The following is a 19,397-nucleotide window of genomic DNA, read 5'->3' as shown; positions in this document are numbered from 1 at the left end:
CATTGTACTCCTCACCTTCCCAAGCTGCTCAACTAGTTCTCAGGACAAATGTGGGCTGTGTGGGTCAACTGTGAGCCTCAGCTCTTGTTATTCAACTCATGTGATTAGAACCCCAGCATGTACATGGATGGGAGGGTTGGCTTGGGATGGGCTCCCCAGGCACCTCACCTTCCAGGTACCGGACCAGTAGCGGAATCTCCAGCTCCCACATGTTGGCCATGGAGGGTGCGATGCTCTGGCTCAGGGTCCTCAAGAGGTTGAGCATGGCTATCCCACGACCCTCCCCCTTGTAAGGTGATGACATCAGCACCTGGAGGGCACCAAGACTCCAGTGAAGTAGCACCTGAGCACCTCGCTCCCTGTCTTGGAGCTCATTGTCCTCATTTTTAAAGGGAGGAGCTGGACAGGATGGGTGGTTTTCAAATAGGGATTTCAAACAGAGAGTGTACCTGCAGAGGACACTGCAGGAAGGAGGGAGGATGGGGGCCAGACCTGGGCTCCCTCCCCACCCCAGGCTTCAGTGTAATATGGATGAGGGTCCACAGTTAACATAAAGAGGAGAACTCATGGGTCCTGGACTGAGCCAACCTCCAGGGGTAAGCAGGCATTGGAGGTGTCGTGGGGATACTTTGGGCAGAGGAATCTAAAAGCAGGTCCAGGCCAGCTCCCCAGTTATCACAAGTTCACTGCCTCTACCAAACTCGAGAGGAATGACAGGGACATGGAATGATCTGTCCTGCCAAATATCAAACTCCCTTATTGCACCCCGGCTTCCTCTTACCCCTGGGGCTCTGGGAATTAGGAGCTTATGCCACAAGGCATGGCCTTGCCAGGCCAGGGCATGATGCAGGTCAGCCACTCACCAGGAGACGGGCCAGCAGCTTCTGAGGTGCAGGCAGGTCCACTGATTGAAGGAAATGCAACCCCAGCTGAGCCTTCCTCGCTTGTATCAGGACGTGCTCCTGTGTCCCCATCTAGGAACTTTACCCTAGAAGGTGCCTCCCCAACATGATCTTGTTCCCCAAACCCCCAGAATGGAGAATGGGTTGGCACAGGGAATTTCCTAAGAATATCACTACATTTCACTTATGCTGGGAAGAGGGGAGAATCGTGCTAACGGGTTGAGGTTTAGAAGATGCTCTTTTCAGGCCATGCACATTTTGTAGTGGACACCAGGGCTTACCATGACAATATTTTGTCTCCTATCATGAACCTGTCCTCTGTTGAGCCAAGAGTAATTAGACACTGCCCTTCTACCCACTCCTGACACTCTCCACAGGCTTTGGGAGCCAATGAGCCCATGAAAAGCAAACCAACAGCGCACAAACAAAAGGACAAAGGCAAGGCTAGGCCTGCTGAGAAGGTGCAAGTGCAGGGGCCCTAGAGAGGACTCAACCAGAGTCAAGAGTAAGAGGGGCATGAGAAAGACCTCAGAGGATCGCCTGACTGGCTTGTTTAGATCAAAGTAAGAAAGCAGGCTCTGCCCTTCACTAGCCCTGGATCCTAAAGGACCCCATCAGTCACCTCCGTCACCAGTCACGCCCTTGGGGCCAGAGGTGGGAGGAAAGGGGACAGGAGCAAGCATGGTAGGTGGGCATAGTTGCTTTGAGAGCCTGGTGTTAACAGTCCCCACTCTGAGTGGACCACAGTGAGGGCAGTCTACAGAGGATGGGGTGCCTATAGTTACTCTAGCTGGCTCAGAGAAGCCAGACAGAGCAGAGGCCCAGTAAGGCCATGCATGAGAAAGGCTGGGCCAGGAGCTCCCAAGGATGGGATCTGGACCAGGGGTGTAGGCTGAGGGGACAGGACATGAGTGAACTATCCAGAAGGAAGTTTACACAATTCTAACATGTCCTAGATATGATCAGGTAGGCATTAATATCCAGGTAGGCATTAATAGTATTAATTTGGACTTGGATGTTTCCAGGAGAAGGGGGAATGAGGGTGGGAGGAATGTGGAGAGAGGTGGGCATTCCCAGACAAGGAGCCAGCCCACCTGCCCAATCCAACCAGCTGGCACAGGAACTTTGCCCACCTTGCCTGCTCTTGCCAGCCATGCTGACATCCACGTCCTGGCCACGGAGCTGGTGTTCTGCCAGGTTTGTGAGGCTGACACAGATCGGAGTCAGAGTTTCCATGTAGTCCGTCTCCATGATGTAGCACAGGAGCCTCACCCAAAACTCCTGGGGTGGGGGTGGGAGAGAAAGGGGCTCAGAATTAGCCCAAGCCCTGGGCCTCTAAGGAGAACGGTCAGGCTCTGCCATGGTTCCAGCCCCCTCCCCGCTTCCCCAGAGATGTCCCCTGACAGTCTCAGCCCTGAACTGGCTCCACCGCCAACCCCAGTCTTTGTCAGGGGCATTTAAATGTCACCCACCCTGATGTGGCAAGACAGTCTGCTAGTCCCTGCTGGGGCCAGCATCCCTGTTGCCCAGCTTCTATTGCTGCCAGCCTCATACAAACCGACATCCATCACACCCTCCTCATACAGGGTCCTCCCTCTCATCCCAAGTACTCTAGAGGGGCACCCTGGGCAGATGATCCAGTTGTGCGTGCCTGGTATGACGGTCAGTTTTGTGTGTCAACTTGGCTAGGCAAGAGTACCTAGTCGTTCAGTCAAACACGAATCTAGGTGTTGCTACGAAGGTAGCTTGTAGCTGTGACGAAAGTACATAATCCACAAAAGAGATTATCCTCAATAACATAGATGGGTGAAACGCCTTAAGAGTGAAACACTGAGGTTTCTCTGAGGAAGAAGATATTCAGCCACAAGGCTGCAGCATCCACCCCTGCTTGAGTCACCAGCTTGCTGGCCTGCCACGCAGGTGTCAGACTTGCCACCCCCACAACTGCATGAGTCACTTCCTTAAAATAAATCAGACTATATATGTCTTCTACTGGTTCCGTTTCTCCGGAGAACCCTGACTGATAGGGATTCTTGGAGCTGTGTCTCCGACTTCACCCCACCATCTCCTCTCTCCCTGGGTGACCATTCAACACCCCCAACTAATTGTAATCCCTCTTTACCCCACCCCCACCCCCACTCCTGGGAGTTGAAGGTGAGGCTCTTATGCTACCAACTATCAGATACAATGGCTTAACCTGTTCCAGCCAATAGGACTAGAATCTCCCAGCTCCTGGGCTTCCCTGTAAATGGCTTAACCTGTTCCAGCCAATAGGACTAGAATCTCCCAGCTCCTGGGCTTCCCTGTAAATGGCTTAACCTGTTCCAGCCAATAGGACTAGAATCTCCCAGCTCCTGGGCTTCCCTGTAAATGGCTTAACCTGTTCCAGCCAATAGGACTAGAATCTCCCAGCTCCTGGGCTTCCCTGTAAATGGCTTAACCTGTTCCAGCCAATAGGACTAGAATCTCCCAGCTCCTGGGCTTCCCTGTAAATGGCTTAACCTGTTCCAGCCAATAGGACTAGAATCTCCCAGCTCCTGGGCTTCCCTGTAAATGGCTTAACCTGTTCCAGCCAATAGGACTAGAATCTCCCAGCTCCTGGGCTTCCCTGTAAATGGCTTAACCTGTTCCAGCCAATAGGACTAGAATCTCCCAGCTCCTGGGCTTCCCTGTAAATGGCTTAACCTGTTCCAGCCAGCAGGACTAGAATCTCCCAGCTCCTGGGCTTCCCTGTAAATGGCTTAACCTGTTCCAGCCAATAGGACTAGAATCTCCCAGCTCCTGGGCTTCCCTGTAAATGGCTTAACCTGTTCCAGCCAATAGGACTAGAATCTCCCAGCTCCTGGGCTTCCCTGTAAATGGCTTAACCTGTTCCAGCCAGCAGGACTAGAATCTCCCAGCTCCTGGGCTTCCCTGTAAATGGCTTAACCTGTTCCAGCCAATAGGACTAGAATCTCCCAGCTCCTGGGCTTCCCTGTAAATGGCTTAACCTGTTCCAGCCAATAGGACTAGAATCTCCCAGTTCCTGGGCTTCCCTGTAAATGGCTTAACCTGTTCCAGCCAATAGGACTAGAATCTCCCAGCTCCTGGGCTTCCCTGTAAATGGCTTAACCTGTTCCAGCCAATAGGACTAGAATCTCCCAGCTCCTGGGCTTCCCTGTAAATGGCTTAACCTGTTCCAGCCAATAGGACTAGAATCTCCCAGCTCCTGGGCTTCCCTGTAAATGGCTTAACCTGTTCCAGCCAATAGGACTAGAATCTCCCAGCTCCTGGGCTTCCCTGTAAATGGCTTAACCTGTTCCAGCCAATAGGACTAGAATCTCCCAGCTCCTGGGCTTCCCTGTAAATGGCTTAACCTGTTCCAGCCAATAGGACTAGAATCTCCCAGCTCCTGGGCTTCCCTGTAAATGGCTTAACCTGTTCCAGCCAATAGGACTAGAATCTCCCAGCTCCTGGGCTTCCCTGTAAATGGCTTAACCTGTTCCAGCCAATAGGACTAGAATCTCCCAGCTCCTGGGCTTCCCTGTAAATGGCTTAACCTGTTCCAGCCAATAGGACTAGAATCTCCCAGCTCCTGGGCTTCCCTGTAAATGGCTTAACCTGTTCCAGCCAATAGGACTAGAATCTCCCAGCTCCTGGGCTTCCCTGTAAATGGCTTAACCTGTTCCAGCCAATAGGACTAGAATCTCCCAGCTCCTGGGCTTCCCTGTAAATGGCTTAACCTGTTCCAGCCAATAGGACTAGAATCTCCCAGCTCCTGGGCTTCCCTGTAAATGGCTTAACCTGTTCCAGCCAGCAGGACTAGAATCTCCCAGCTCCTGGGCTTCCCTGTAAATGGCTTAACCTGTTCCAGCCAATAGGACTAGAATCTCCCAGCTCCTGGGCTTCCCTGTAAATGGCTTAACCTGTTCCAGCCAGCAGGACTAGAATCTCCCAGCTCCTGGGCTTCCCTGTAAATGGCTTAACCTGTTCCAGCCAGCAGGACTAGAATCTCCCAGCTCCTGGGCTTCCCTGTAAATGGCTTAACCTGTTCCAGCCAATAGGACTAGAATCTCCCAGCTCCTGGGCTTCCCTGTAAATGGCTTAACCTGTTCCAGCCAATAGGACTAGAATCTCCCAGCTCCTGGGCTTCCCTGTAAATGGCTTAACCTGTTCCAGCCAATAGGACTAGAATCTCCCAGCTCCTGGGCTTCCCTGTAAATGGCTTAACCTGTTCCAGCCAGCAGGACTAGAATCTCCCAGCTCCTGGGCTTCCCTGTAAATGGCTTAACCTGTTCCAGCCAGCAGGACTAGAATCTCCCAGCTCCTGGGCTTCCCTGTAAATGGCTTAACCTGTTCCAGCCAGCAGGACTAGAATCTCCCAGCTCCTGGGCTTCCCCATAAAGACAGCATAGTGAATTACAAAGGGAATTTCAATCATGGCTCTATTGTTTACTAGCTGTGAGGCCTTGAGCAAATTAATGAATCCCTCTGGGTCTCAGTTTCTTTATCTGCAAAATCAGGATAACAACTACCCTCTATGCGAGTAGTTGCTGGGGTAATTAAACAAGATTGTACATGTTGCACACCTAGTACAGTATACCTGCTATATGTGGATGCCACATGGACTGTAGCTATGATGATGATGATGATGATTTCTGCAATTAAAAAAAGCTGTCGCTGGACAGGGATCACCTAGCCTGCAGCCTCACTGAGTGAACAGTCATTCCCTCCTTGATGCTCTCATGGTACATTTTTCCCATCTTATTGCTATGCCACATTTTATTGCAATTAAAAGTTGACACATTTGTTTCTCCCATAGTCTGTGAACTTCTTCCAGTCATATACTGAGTCCTCCTACTGCACACTCCTCTCTCCTGTCTTTCACAGAGTAAGAACTCGATGAATGTTTACAAAATTAAACCATGAAAATTATTGGTCTACACATACACACACAGGCCTTCAAGTAATGGACACATTTCAGGTACTCGCTTAAATGATCCAGATTGATACTGCCAGTCATGCTGATGTCATGCACTGCCCAGCCCCTAGGGCTACAGAGATGAAGAGTAAGTTTTCATCAAGGACCTGGCTTTGGAACTGGGTTTTGAGTAATTCCAGGCAACTGGAAGAGGAAGGCCCCTCGACACTCCAGACAGCAGGAACGGAAGAAGCAAAGATGTGGAATTCTGGGCATGTGTAGTTCACCCCTAGCCTGGCGTGGTGACCCACTGTGCGGGTGGGGCAGGGCCCACTCACGTTGGTCATCCCACTGACAGAAGAGGTGATGATCTTCACAGTGTCCATGGTGACTTTGTGGACCATCCTCTCCTCCAGGTCCCTCAGATAAAAGTTATCCCGGCGATTTGTCTGGAAGAAAGAACCAAGGGATTCCCATTTGTGGCCTGGCAGGGGCTTGCCGTGTTCTTGGGTATGGTCTCCTCACTCCCCAGGGGCTCCACGCCCAGATACTGAGTCTACAGAATGCTCAGAGCTGTGCATATATCTAGGACCCCACACATTGTCACCTGCAGGTTCACTGTGTGTCTATGAACTCATGTTGTGAACGGATACGCAGGTTCCAACACAGGTATGCTGAGTGGCATTCTCCTCTCAGCACGGTGGAAACCATTTCCAAGTCCAGCTGCTTTGTGGTCTGTGTATCACGGCCACTCACCAGTTTGTAGGTGGATAAGGTCAGCTGCACAGACACGTACTTCAGGCCCCAGCCTTTGATTCTCTCCTGGTAGCCAGAGAGAGCCAACTGCCCAATGATGCGGAGAATAGCCATCCTCACCTGAGGGGACAGGACCATGGACATGCTGGGGGTTGGAGTGGGCTCCAGGGCACCCAGTCCTGTGACATAGACAGCTAGGAATTGGGGGTGCTCTGGGCTAGGAGGGGCCTCAGGGGCTACCTGATTACTGCCCACTCTGCCCACCTCCCCCTGCCTCATCCAGGGGTCCCACTCTGCAGCACGCCCACCTGGGAGCCTCATTGAGCCTTGGAAAGACACAAATCTGCCTCCCTCCCTTCCAGCCTAGGCTGCTCCATTCTGGCAGCCCTTGCCGTGAGGAGCCCATCTGTTACCCTGGGCTCCCTGGGGCTTGCTCCATTGCTGAGAATCACTACGTGTGGGAGATGCAGAACGAGCCTTTTCTCTCTTCCCTCCACAGCCTCCAGGTACTAAAGACAGCTCTGCCTAAATCTCTAGCCCCAATTATCCTCCATTCCCTCTCTGATATTCCTCAAAACCGCTGTGCAGACCCTCACTATGCTGGACCTCCCCTCCCCGGCCTGTGGCCAGAACCAAGCTCCACTCCAAGGTAGATGTGGCTGCCATGGAGCCTGGGGCTGTGGCTTTCAGCCTTTTGAGGGTGGGGAGAGGAGTACCCCTTAGTTGCTTTTTTCACATGCGATAAAGATCTCACAAAACCCTTGGCAGCTGAGTGACTATAGCTGTAGCTGGATTTACTCGGCCTCTGCTGGGTCCAAAGTGGTACCTGAGACACACCACTCGAAAACTCTAGATCCTTGGAGAGAATGAGATCTCGAGAGTGGAACCTCAGCTTTCACTGGCCTTGCCATCCTGCAGCCCCAGTCGAGACCCAGTGGAAAACCAGGTTTCCTCCCAGAGCCCAGACTTCCCTTTGCTCCCCTGGCAGGGTCCCCTGAATGCCCCCCTTTTCCAGGTCTGTGTCCTGTTACCTTGGACCGGGTATCAGAGATGGTGTTCTTGACCACCCGGATAGCCAGGTAGATGGCCCTGATACTCATCCTGGGCTCTGAAGGAGGAAAACTGGGTGGGCTGGAGGGCTGCGGCTCAGGGAGACAACAGACATCAGGTGGCTTGCCCCACATCAGGGCCTCGCATTCTGCCTCCTCCCACGTTCCCCAAGCTCAGGGGCACTTTCTTAGGAGACTTCCTGGCCATGCTCTCCCTGGCCACATCCTTCCCTTGGCCACTGCTTTGCGTGTGTCTCATTTGAACCCAGGTAAACTCTCCTTGAGGGCAAGGTCTCTGCCTACGAGCTCCTTAGTGCCCTGCAGCTGGGATAGAGCACTGGGCATGAAGTGGGCACACAGAGGTTGCAAAGCACCACCAGGAAGAGCATGGGTCCTGACACCAGGCCTGGCCTGGGTTCAAATCCTGGGTCCACTACATCCCAGCTGTGTGACCTAGAGTGAATTACGTAACCCCTCTGTGGCTCAGTTTCTTCGCCTGTAAAGTGTGGATAATGACAGTGCCTCTGTCACAGAGTTAACACAGTGTGTGGCACACTGTAAGGGTTGGGGGAGTGTTTGCTAGTTGTACAACTGATGACAGCACACCCAACTAGAGGAAGCTTAAGAGGGGCCAGAAAGAGCCATGAGAAGGTTCTGGAGAGGGCTGGTGTGGATGGAGGTAGAGTTAGACATTCAAGATGATACTGCGCTCAAGGCTAGGGGTTACTGAGTCAACCCCAGAGTAGGAAAAAGGAAATGAGAGCAGGTAGAAGGTGGCAGTCAGGTACTAGGTGAGCACGAGGCAATGAGATTTTCACCTTTAAGATGGAAACTGTTTCTGATTATAAAAATAGTATATGGCTGCATAGTATTCCATGGTGTATATGTGCCACATTTTCTTTATCCAGTCTAAGCTGGAAACCATCATCTTCAGCAAACTGACACAGGAACAGAAAACCAAACAACGCATGTTCTCACTCATAAGTGGGAGTTGAACAGTGAGAACACATGGACGCAGGGAGGGGAACATCACACACCGGGGCCTGCAAGAGGGTTGGGGGAAAGGGGAGGGAGAGCATTAGGACAAATACTTAATGCATGCAGGGCTTAAAACCTAGATGATGGGTTGATGGGTGTAGAAAACCACCATGGCACATGTATACCTATGTAACAAACCCGCATGTTCAGCATATGTATCCCAGAACTTAGAGTAAAATTAAAAAGAAAAAAAAAGGTCTAATTTCTCTGAAAGAAAAAAATAGTATGGGTTCATTGCAAAATTAAAATAAAAAATAACCACTTTTTAATAGATTGTGTCCTTCCAGACCTGTTTATGCATAAATGAACATAGATTTCTTCCACATCACTAAGGTCATGCTATAAATACTGCCCCACGTTGTATTGTTACACTTAACATAAAGAGGGCAGCTTTTCCACAAAAAAGTGGATTGACTGCAAACCTTTAAATTGCTGCGTAATACTCCATTATTCCACAAATTCCCTACAGAAAAACATTTAGGCTGTTTCTCACGCTTTGCTTTTAATACAACGTTTTAACGAGCACCTTTGTCCAATTACTTTTGGGCAATTATTTCCTTTGGACAGTTGACAAAAAGTTGGATTGTTGAGTGCAAATTTTGGTCCCTATCCAACTAAGCACCCCAAATCATTTATTGATTTACACCTCTGTCAGTGAAGTATCACAGGTGGTTTCTTGTCACCCTAGACTAGCGATAAGCAAAGTGTGACCCACAGCCCGTTTTTGTAAATAAAGTTTGCAAAACCAGCCGTGCTCAGGAGTCCACAGCTGTTTTTGGTCTGCAATGGTAGAGGTGAGTAATTGTCAAAGACTATATGGCCTGCAAAGCCAAAAATATTTTACTATCTGGCCTTTTACAGAAAAATGGCCAGGTGAACTCTAGCCATTATCTTTATCATCTCTATTCATCGAATAGGTAAAAAGGATTTCATTGTTGCTTAAATGTGCATTTCTTTAAGAGAAAGTTTTAATGGCAGCACAAGTCCCTTTATATACAGTCGCCCAATTTGTGCACTGAACAAAGCTACCCGACTTTAGGGCTGAGCGGGAGGTGCCCATGCTCTTCTAACCATTATGTACCTGTAGGGCTGCGTGCTGCCAACAGCGGCCTTCTTCAGATTCACACAAAGGCAGTGTGAGCTAGTGCCTTGGTGAGGGACAGGTGTTCTCTTTAAATATCAGGGCTAGGTTTAGAGTTTGGGCTTAGGGATTAGAATCAGATGTGTAGACTATGGTTGAGCACTGAATCCACGGGGCTTCAGGGGATGCCTACGTGGTGTAGTTTGGCCTTATATCCTGCCGCTGATTGAGCTTTGGAGGTTAGGAGGAGGATTCAGGTTAACAATTTGAAATTCGGACTCAGAGGGTTGGGCGTGGGGAGGGTAAGCCACAGTGCTGATTAGCTTAAAGCTTAGAAAACCAAAAGCAGCCAAGAACTTTGGCTTTCTTGGCCCACCCAGTAGTGTCTAGGAAGTGGCAATGCCCGGACGTGAATGAAAATTGCCTTCCTTGTTCTCCACCCTGCCTGCCCCGCCCGCCCCGCCCCACGCTCCCCACCGGCCCCACCCCACCCTCCCCCACCCTCCCCACCCGCCCTGCCTTGCTCACCATCTGCGCTCACTATAGCCCTAATCAGATTCAGAGTCCCCACGAGGACAGCCTCCTTCTTTGTCTCCATCTGGCTGAAGAAGAACTTCATCAGCTCCTTGGGGTAGGAGCGAGCTGCAGGGTGGAAGCACAGCTTTAGTCATGCTCACCGGGTCCAGAGCAGGCCCCACAAGGCAGTCCCAGGCCCAGCGCTCAGAGGGGCCGGGACCCCTAGAGGCCCCCTGCAGTCCTCGGCGCAGGCGGGGAGCACCCTGCCGCAGAGCCTCACCGAGGGCTACGAAGCAGTGCACCATTTCCATCAGGTTCTGGCTGCTGTACTGATGCTGGGCCGGGGCCTTGTTGCACACCTGGGGAGGGACGGGCAGTGAGGGTGGAGGAGATCACAGGGACACAGGTGCAGGGACAGCTCAGCTGACCATGCCTGGGGCTGCATGAGCATCACAGCCTCATACCCCATCCGATACAGGAAGGCACACGAGTGAGTTGTGAGCCAGGCCACCTCCCGCCGCCAGCTTCCTGCTGATCCACCCAGAGAATGCCCTTGTCCAGCCGAGCTTGCAGGCCTCACCTGGACATGCAGTTCTGTGAAAATGGTGTGGAGCTGCATTTGGGGGACGGGGGTGTTGGTGATGACTGACACTTCCAGGATCTGCCTCAAGACCTGCAGTGGATAGGCAAATGGTGGCAGGTGACCTTCTACCAACTCAAGGTCAAACTCCAGACCCTTGCTACTCAGGGGCCCACTGACCCATTGAGCATCAGGATTCCCTGGGAACTGATTAGAAATGCAGACTCTCAGGCCCTACCCCAGTCCTGCTGAATTCAAGCCTGCATTTCACCCAGCCCCCAGGTCGTTCCTAACCACAGCAAGGCTTGGGAAGTGCTGCGCTAGGCTGCTGAGTGTGGCATTCGAGGCCTCCTTCACCTAAAAGTGAATCCCATTCTTTAGCCAGAATGATCTACAAATGGCTCCTAAATCAGTCACATCCCTTTCCACTCCTTGCTTTAAGAGCTGATACCCACACCCTGCTTATAGATGAGTGATCCCTTTACATGGGCACCAGCCCCAGCCACAGCTCCACTCGGAACACTGCAATGGCTGCCTCTCACACATCTCACCCCCTTTACCAAGGCTGCCTTGAGTTGACTGGTGTCCTTCCCAAACTCAGGCTCGCCCAGAATCTGAGAACGTGACTGATGTGGAAATCGGGTCTTTGTGATGGAATTAGGTCGGGATCTCAATGTGAGCTCATCCTGGATTTGTGGTAGGTGTCCTTGTAAGAAGAGGACACAGAGGGACACACGGGGAAAGGCCACACAGTGAGGAAGGGAGAAATCGGAGTGATGCTGCCACTGTCACAGAACACGTGGGGCCACCAGAAGCTGGAAGAGGCAAGAGCGCTTGCTTCCTTAGAGCCTTCAGAAGGAGCACAGCACTGCCGACACCCTGAGTTTGGACTTCTGACCTCCAGGACCAGCACCCGGTCCCGTCCACCCAGAAGGGCAGTGTTCATTTCCCATGGGTGCCAGGCTCCACGCCCCTCACAGGGCACAGATGTTGGGTTGCTGACACAGCGTCAAAATATCTGACATCTCCCCCACTTCCACTCATACCCCTTAAACACTTGGGAGCCCCCAATTCCCTAAGCCTCCTGCCCAGAGCTGTGGCTGCCTGGCCGCTCACCTGTGTGATGAAGAGCGCCTCCAGGCCGCCCTGGTACTCCGCCAGCAGCAGGGGGATGTAGTCGTAGACCTGCTCCCGCAGGTCATCGTTGGGCAGGAGGAGGCCGAGCATGGGCTTCAGGGACCTGATCACCCCCAGCTTCACCTGCCACCGGAAACCACCTCTTGGACTCATTGTCTCATGATCCTCCAGCAAGGCCAGTGACCTCAGCCCCACCCACAGAATCCAAGGATACAGGACCGAAGGGGCCTCCGAAGCAGAGCAAGGCCTTTCCCGCACAGGCGGCCCGGTTTGAGTCCCTCCCACTTAGCAGCCACATGACCTCGAGCAGGTACTTAACCTCTCTGTGACTGAGTTTCCGCATGTGTCAAACAGTCCTATATCACAGAGGGGCGTGAAAATAGCTCCCATGGGTAAGACGCTGGTAGAGGGCCCAGCATGTAACAAGTGCTCTCAGGATTATCACCAACCTTCATCAAGGTTGGCCTCATGAATGAGGCTCCTAGGTCCCAGCTGTTCAACATCCATGAGTTCCCCCACTCTGCCATGAGTCAAGTCACTGCCCTCTGGGTCCTGGGAGTAAGGCTGGACCCGATGGTCTCTCAGCACCTCCCGGCCCCACAGGCTGGGGAGCTGTGGCCTGGGGACCACCAGGCCCTCCTAAGAGGGGTGCATCTCACCTCGGGGTTGTGGTGCCTTAGCCACACCGTCACAAAGTAGCGATACGTGGGAAACACCTTCAGGGCAAATTGCTCCTCGGTCATCACGGGGTACACGCTCTCCTCCAGGTGCTTCAGATAAAACTGCACGGTCTCACAGAAGGTCTCCATGGCTACCAATGGCAACGAGGGGGCGGGGATGCACTTGGCGCCAGAGGGGCTGGAAGCAGAACCAAGCCTTCCCAGCCCAGCTTGCCGGAAGGAGCACTCATGCCGTGCCATAGCGCGCAGGCTGCACCCTGCCCTCCCAGCCCCCCGCAGCACCTTCATTTTTACCCTGCGTGCCTGTGTGTGCGAGAACCGAGCACTCAGGGGTGTCTGAGTCCCTCTCCTTCAAGGACACAGACGGGGTCAAGGGCGAGGCCTGGAGTATGACCCTGCCACATCCTGGGGACTCCAGGTCAGAGGGCAGTGAACAGTGAACACATGTGGCCCTCTTTTTCTCAGGCACTAGGGCTTTTTATAAGCCCACAAGAACATTAAGTAATCAAAATCTGGGGCAAAGTGATCAGATTGAAATAGCATCTAAGACCAGGCCCCTCAAGCTTCACGTGGAGCCGTTTTCCCCCATCTCCCTCTCTTGTGAATGCTCATTGCTGTTCTGTGGTCTCCTGAAGTGCTTAACTACAAAACAAGTTAAATGGAGTCACAGTAGCAGCTTCTTCCGTCTAAGCCGGGATCTTCTAAAAGGCCCCCACTGGGTCTCAGCCTCTTGTGCCCCAGGGAGCCAATCAGAGGCCACACAAAGTAAAAGATTAGGCAAACTTCTTTGGAGAACAAATGACCAGGGCACCTCTTTTTCAACAACCCCTCCATCTGCTCCCTCCCAGCAGTCTCTCTCCGGCACCCTGATGGAGCCAGACCTGCAGGCCCAAGTGGGACACTCACCACCACAGATCGCCTGGCGTATCTTGGCTTCATTGGCAAGTCTCAGCATGGTGAATATGGTAGCCAGGGTGATGCCCATGTATGGCATGAATTCAAACACTGTGAGGTTGTGAGGGATCATTACAGGGAGTTGGGGCTGGGGGTGAGAAGGAAGAAGGCAGAGAGGACAACCCTGCTGCCCTCCACCTCCAACCCCTGAGAGTCCAGAGCAGGCTTAGCCCTCTGCCCTGGCTGGGGCCCAGGAAATAGTCTGGGAGTCAGAAAAGCATTAAAATGGGAGCTAGAAGCAGGTAACACAGGAAGAAAGCCAGTCAAACGGGGAGGAAAGGGAAGAAGAGAGAGGACCAGGAGAAGGAAGAGGAGGTCAGAGAGAGGGAGGGAAGAGAGGACAGAGGAGCCCCAGGGAAGGGTGGGCAGGAAGCAGAAAGAAGCAGCTCCCGGAGTGCGTTCATCCTCCGGGAGGTTCTTGGTGAACACAGAAGCAGGGAAACAGCAGGTGAGAGCAAGAAACTGAGAGAAGGCATGAGGCCAGCAGAGAAAAAGAGCAGATGGAGAAAGGAATCACAGAGAATGGGAAGAAAGGGAACCATAACAGGCCACCCTGTGACAGGAGGCAGGCCCCTCCGCTCCACCCACCCTGAGGGCACCGCCGTCTTCAGACTTCATAATAATGAGATTGTATATATGTACACTAATGAAATAATAATAGAACCCACATGACTCCCCGGGCTGGGCCCCCTCCCTCCGGCGCCATCCACGTGTCCCTCTCTTCTGGGCCTCTGGCATCAGCACCCAACAGGCCGGTGTCTTCCCTTCCCTCCGCAGGCCCCCTCGCTGCTGTCCCTTGTCCTCTTTCCAGGCCTGCCTTCCCTTCCTCCCCTCCCACTCCATCCAGGCCTTTATCCCCAGCAAGCCGTGAAGCTCTTCCAATTCCACCTTCTCCAGTCTCATCTGACTGGACCCCTTGGCAGGATGGGCATCACGGGGGCCTCCACCCCTTGAGATTGTTCTCCCTGTGCCAGGCCTCACATTCCACACTGTCTCTTACGACTCCTCCCGAGCCTTGCCAATGTCAGGACCCCTCCGGGCTGGGTCCTCTCTCTACTTTCACTCCCAGTATCAATGACTTTGAACATCACCTACACTCTGAGGTCACCAAGAACCAAAGCCAAGCCCAGACCTGCCCTCTAAACTCCGCATCACAAATCAACTGCCCCCTCCGCCTCTCCCCTGGGGCCTCCCACAGGTAACATGAGCTCCACACATAGCTCCAAGTTCTTCACTTGACCTCCCAACTCTCAGTGCTGCTAGCTCGGGAAAGGAGGTCAACACGCTCCCAGTGGCTTGCTGCATCCTCTCCTTCCCCCGCCCTCAGCAGGTCCCGTCTCAGAGCCCCTTCCCACCTGTCACCCCTCACCACATGCTTCCCAGCCCAGCCACCAGCACAAGTACCCACCTCCTAGTCCTCTCCATCCAGGCAACAGCCAGAAAGGCCTTCCCAGAACTACATTCACCAGGCGACCCTGAAGCTTAACATGCTTTGATAGCTTCCTAGTGCCCCAGGTGACGTACCCAAGGCCCTGCCTGACTCACCCCCTCATCTTCCTCTCACTCCTTAACTCCAGCCACAGCCACTTCTCAGCTCTTCAGAGAATCCAAGCTCTTCTCTGCCCCAGAGCCTCTGCAATGTTCTCTCCCTGTGGAATGTTCTTCCCATCCCATGCTTCACACGGACGTCCTCCTCTCTGCCTTCAGGTCTTAGCTGAAATATCGCTACCTCACTAAAGGCTGCAGAGATGGGGTCCCCTCCCTTAGCCAGATCTCAAATGCCCATTTGGCTGTTCTCGTCATACCCGTCACCTCATGTTATAAACATCTATTTCCTTGTTTGCCTGCTGGTCCTTTCTGAGCACAGGAGCCATGCGTGTCTTACTTATTGTAGTGGCCAGGTACCTGCCACAAGGCCTGCGTGGAGTAGGAGCTCAGTGCATGCTTCTGGGATGAAAAGAAGGGAGGGAGGATGGAGATAGAAAGGAGGAAGGAAGGAAGGAAGGAAGGAAGGAAGGAAGGAAGGAAGGAAGGAAGGAAGGAAGAGAGGGAGGGAGAGAAGGAAAGAAGGAAGGAAGGAAAGAAGAGAGGGAGGGAGGGAAGGAAAGAAGGAAGGAAGGAAGGGAGGAAGGAAGGAAGGAAGGGAGGAAGGAAGGAAGGAAGGAGAAAAAGAAACAGGGAGGGAAGGGAAAGAGTAAGTAAGGCAGGCAATTAAAAAGGAGCAGAAGGAGGAAGGAAGGAAGGAAATTTAAAAAGAGAGATGGAAAGACAGAACAATGCAGGTGGAGGGGAGACAGGAGAGGGGGGGAAGAAGGATGAGAGGCAGAAACACACAGAGAGGGAGGAAGGAAGGAAGGAGGGAAGGAAGGAAGGAAAGAAGGAAGGAAGAAAGGAGGGGAGGAAGAAAGGGTGGGAGGGAAGAAGAGATGGAGGAAGGAAGGAAGGGAGGGATGGAGGAAGGGAGGAAGGGAGGGATGGAGGAAGGGAGAAAGGGAGGGATGGAGGAAGGGAGAAAGGGAGAGATGGAGGAAGAAAGGAAGGAGGAAAGGAAGGAAGGAAGGAGAAAAAGAAAGAGGGAGGGGAAGAGTTAGTAAGGCAGACAATAAAAAAGGAAAGGAAGGAGGAAGGAAGGAAAGAAGAAAAGAGGGGAGGAAGGAAGGGTGGCAGGGAGGAAAGAAGGAAGGAAGGAAGGAAGGGGAAAAAGAAATGGAGAGAGAAAGGAGTAAGTAAGGCAGGCAATAAAAAAGGAAAGGAAGGAGGAAGGAAGGAAGGCGATTTAAAAAGAGAGATGGAAAGACAGAACAGTGCAGGTGAAGGGGAGACAGGAGAGAGGGGGAAGAAGGATGAGAGACAGAAACACACAGAATCTTAACAGCTAAGAGACAAAGTGACTGCAGAGACAAAACGAAGAAATTTTAGAGGGAAAAAGAGAGAAATGAAAGGGAAGGGGAGGAGGTGAACATAGGGATAGATGGGAGGGGCAGAGAGAGGCAGAGACCGGGAGGGCACACTGGGCCAGGCTGAGGGCCCTCAAGCCCCTACCATTGCCGTTGGCCAGCTTGGCCAGTGTGATGATGACAAATTCGTCAGTGAGGTTGAGGGGCTTGAGGTGGTGCTGAAGCTCATACATGACCAAGCTGAAGTGGTTTCGGGACAGAGCCACCAGTGTGTCGCTGGCCACCTCTGCCTTCATATAGCCCTCCATCTGCAGGGAATGGGAGAGGGACATATGGCACCACCACCAGCCAGGCCTCTAGGAAAACCCTCCTACCCCAGGCTCTCTCCATCCCTCCTGGCTCCCATGGGCTCAGCCTTACCCCTGCTCTGAGAGGTAACTGCATGGGGCTATGGGCATCCTGGGCCAGGCCCCCAGTGGCCCAGCTCCTGGGTTGGCAGAGGGAAGGCACCAATGAAGCCTGGGGTCCTACCTCTGTGATCTCCCTCATCTCCTTGGAGGCGATGGCCACCAGCCTCTGCACACACTGCTCCTCCAGCTCCCCGTCCTGCTGGATGATCTCCTGGAGGATGTTGTAAATGTTGACCTTGCGCCGGGTGGAAATCTGGGAAATCAGTATGGTGGGCGGGATGGACCTCATCCTGTCCCCAGCACAAGTCTACTACCTCTCTCTCCCACTGTCCTCCTTCCCTACACCCAAACCACCAGCCTCTAAACACACAAATATTAGATCCCCATTCCTCCATTTCTAAATCCTCCTGCTTCCCTTCTCCTGCCCTTCTCATCCCACTGACCCTGTCAATACAACTTGCATATCTGTATTCCTGCCCCTGATTTCAGTAAATATCTGGCAAGGCAGGCGTTAAGTGATTAACACACAAGGTTCTCTGTGCATGGGGCACTGGCCATCTTGAAAGCCCAAGAAGGCAGGCTCACCTTGCCTTTGCCCTGTTGAGGGAGTCTGTGGGCCCAGGAAAATTGCCTCTTACTCTCTTCCAATTCCTTATCACCACTGAAAATGACCTGGTTTAGGACGGGATTGGGCAGATGGATCGCACATCCCCGATCACAACTGGAGGGTCGTATTTGAGAATACTTTTTAATCAGGCATGACAAGCCACTCTTAAGGAATGAGGGTTACTTTCTACGTGGGGCCACTGCCTGCAAAGCCCTCAGGAAAAAACATCCTGCTACCTCTGGTGGTAGGGAGTTCCCTCCCAACAGTCCAGAAACCTTAGCAAATTTGGGGACCTTAAGAAGAGAGGAATTCACTCAAATGTGTAAGTTCTACTGGTGAAATCCAGTACAGGGAGTCTTGGTCTTGGTTTCCTACTTTTGGGATAGCAAATAGTAATTTGTAAAACTCCAGTCAGAAATTCCCATGACAGCTCCCAGAAATTAATGATGTGGCCTTAGTAGCTGCTCAGTACTGTGTGGCTCAAGACCAGTGTTTCTCAATCTTTATTATTATTATTATTATTATTGTTACTCCCAAGAACATTTAGACTTTTTTCCTAATCACACCCCAATGAGACTTTAGTGACATATATGTGTGTGTGTGTGTGTGTGGTATGCATATCCATGCTTTATACATGAAAAAGTAAAATTTTCTTTGTCCCCCAAGAACTAGTTTTACTTATTGGGGGCAATATCACCCCACTGAGAATGCAGGGTCTAGATTTTCACAGTACACTCAAGGAAGTCTGTGGCCTTGTGAATATTCTCCACTGAGAATATTCAAACCAGCTAATTCTAAGCCTTCTTACCCTACCTCACCAGTTTCTTTCCATAGAAACCACAATAGGCCGGGCGCGGTGGCTCAAGCCTGTAATCCCAGCACTTTGGGAGGCCGAGGCGGGTGGATCACGAGGTCAGGAGATCGAGACCATCCTGGCTAACATGGTGAAACCCTGTCTCTACTAAAAATACAAAAAACTAGCCGGGCGAGGTGGCGGGCGCCTGTAGTCCCAGCTACTCGGAGGCTGAGGCAGGAGAATGGCGTAAACCCGGGAGGCGGAGCTTGCAGTGAGCCGAGATCGCGCCACTGCACTCCAGCCTGGGTGACACAGCCAGACTCTGTCTCAAAAAAAAAAAAAAAAAAAAAAAAAAAAAAGAGAAACCACAATAAAGCCTGTTGCCTATAATGCTTAATCAACACTCTTACTGCACCCTATACAAATAGCCAGGCAAATTATAAGAAGATCAGCCTTTTTTTGTGATCAAGAATAATCTTCGGAAAATATTTATAGTCACAAGAGAAAAATTGTCAAAGACTTGGAAATAACAAAAGCAATCACTGAGTGGCCTTCCAGAACTGAGCTTGGTTCTGTCTGGCAGATGCTGTGGAATGACTGGATCCTGTAGAGTGTGCATCTGTGATTGCCAAGGCTACTTTACATCTCTGTAGGGGAAAAAGTTAAATCCTAGAAAACTGGTAACAATGCACATGTTTCCTCCATAGCAATGAAAATTATTCCTGTTCATGGCAGTGCAAATGGATTTTGTCTGGTAAAGCACAGGTAAAATTCTTATTTGAACAGCTTTAAAATCTTACTGGTTCCTTGACTAGTTAAGGAGTAAATAAAATCTTTGATGCCGTTAATTTTTAAAATGTGCCCATTTGTTTATTGTCTGTTTACTGCTACTGATGACTGATTAAGACGTCTGTGTTAATCATGGTTTCTTATTTTCTTCATTTCCTGATGCTTTGACACCTGGGTCCTTGCTGACCCTAGAGAGACTACTCCTCCCGGAGCTAACCAATTCCTAGAGAGAGTAAACAAGCTGTCCATCAGCATGCTTTTTAAATGCAAAACAACTGTTACAGATTGAATCACGTACCCTAAAA

The 19,397-nt window shown here is 51.7% G+C and overlaps 1 protein-coding gene across 2 annotated transcripts in view; it reads right to left on the bottom strand.

The window, feature by feature from the left end:
- The window catches only part of MROH2A (maestro heat like repeat family member 2A), a 65,078-nt gene that overhangs the window by 29,564 nt on the left and 16,117 nt on the right, over nucleotides 1–19,397 (bottom strand). For both annotated transcript variants that reach the window (XM_007966716.3, XM_073020146.1), the window contains exons 4-17: nucleotides 17,022–17,153; nucleotides 16,636–16,798; nucleotides 13,546–13,644; nucleotides 12,619–12,770; nucleotides 11,939–12,082; nucleotides 10,823–10,915; nucleotides 10,523–10,601; nucleotides 10,255–10,368; nucleotides 7,590–7,666; nucleotides 6,559–6,678; nucleotides 6,141–6,251; nucleotides 2,036–2,183; nucleotides 864–904; nucleotides 169–310 (exon numbers count right to left, since the gene is read on the bottom strand). In XM_007966716.3, the coding sequence (XP_007964907.3) occupies nucleotides 169–310; nucleotides 864–904; nucleotides 2,036–2,183; nucleotides 6,141–6,251; nucleotides 6,559–6,678; nucleotides 7,590–7,666; nucleotides 10,255–10,368; nucleotides 10,523–10,601; nucleotides 10,823–10,915; nucleotides 11,939–12,082; nucleotides 12,619–12,770; nucleotides 13,546–13,644; nucleotides 16,636–16,798; nucleotides 17,022–17,153 (1,615 nt within the window). The remainder of the gene's footprint in view (nucleotides 1–168; nucleotides 311–863; nucleotides 905–2,035; nucleotides 2,184–6,140; nucleotides 6,252–6,558; nucleotides 6,679–7,589; nucleotides 7,667–10,254; nucleotides 10,369–10,522; nucleotides 10,602–10,822; nucleotides 10,916–11,938; nucleotides 12,083–12,618; nucleotides 12,771–13,545; nucleotides 13,645–16,635; nucleotides 16,799–17,021; nucleotides 17,154–19,397) is intronic.

This window comes from Chlorocebus sabaeus, chromosome 10 (genome assembly GCF_047675955.1).
Source record: "Chlorocebus sabaeus isolate Y175 chromosome 10, mChlSab1.0.hap1, whole genome shotgun sequence".
NCBI classification, from domain to species: Eukaryota; Metazoa; Chordata; class Mammalia; order Primates; family Cercopithecidae; genus Chlorocebus; species Chlorocebus sabaeus.
The sequence above is the reverse complement of the archived record's forward strand: the minus strand, read 5'-3'. Positions and strand labels throughout refer to the sequence as shown.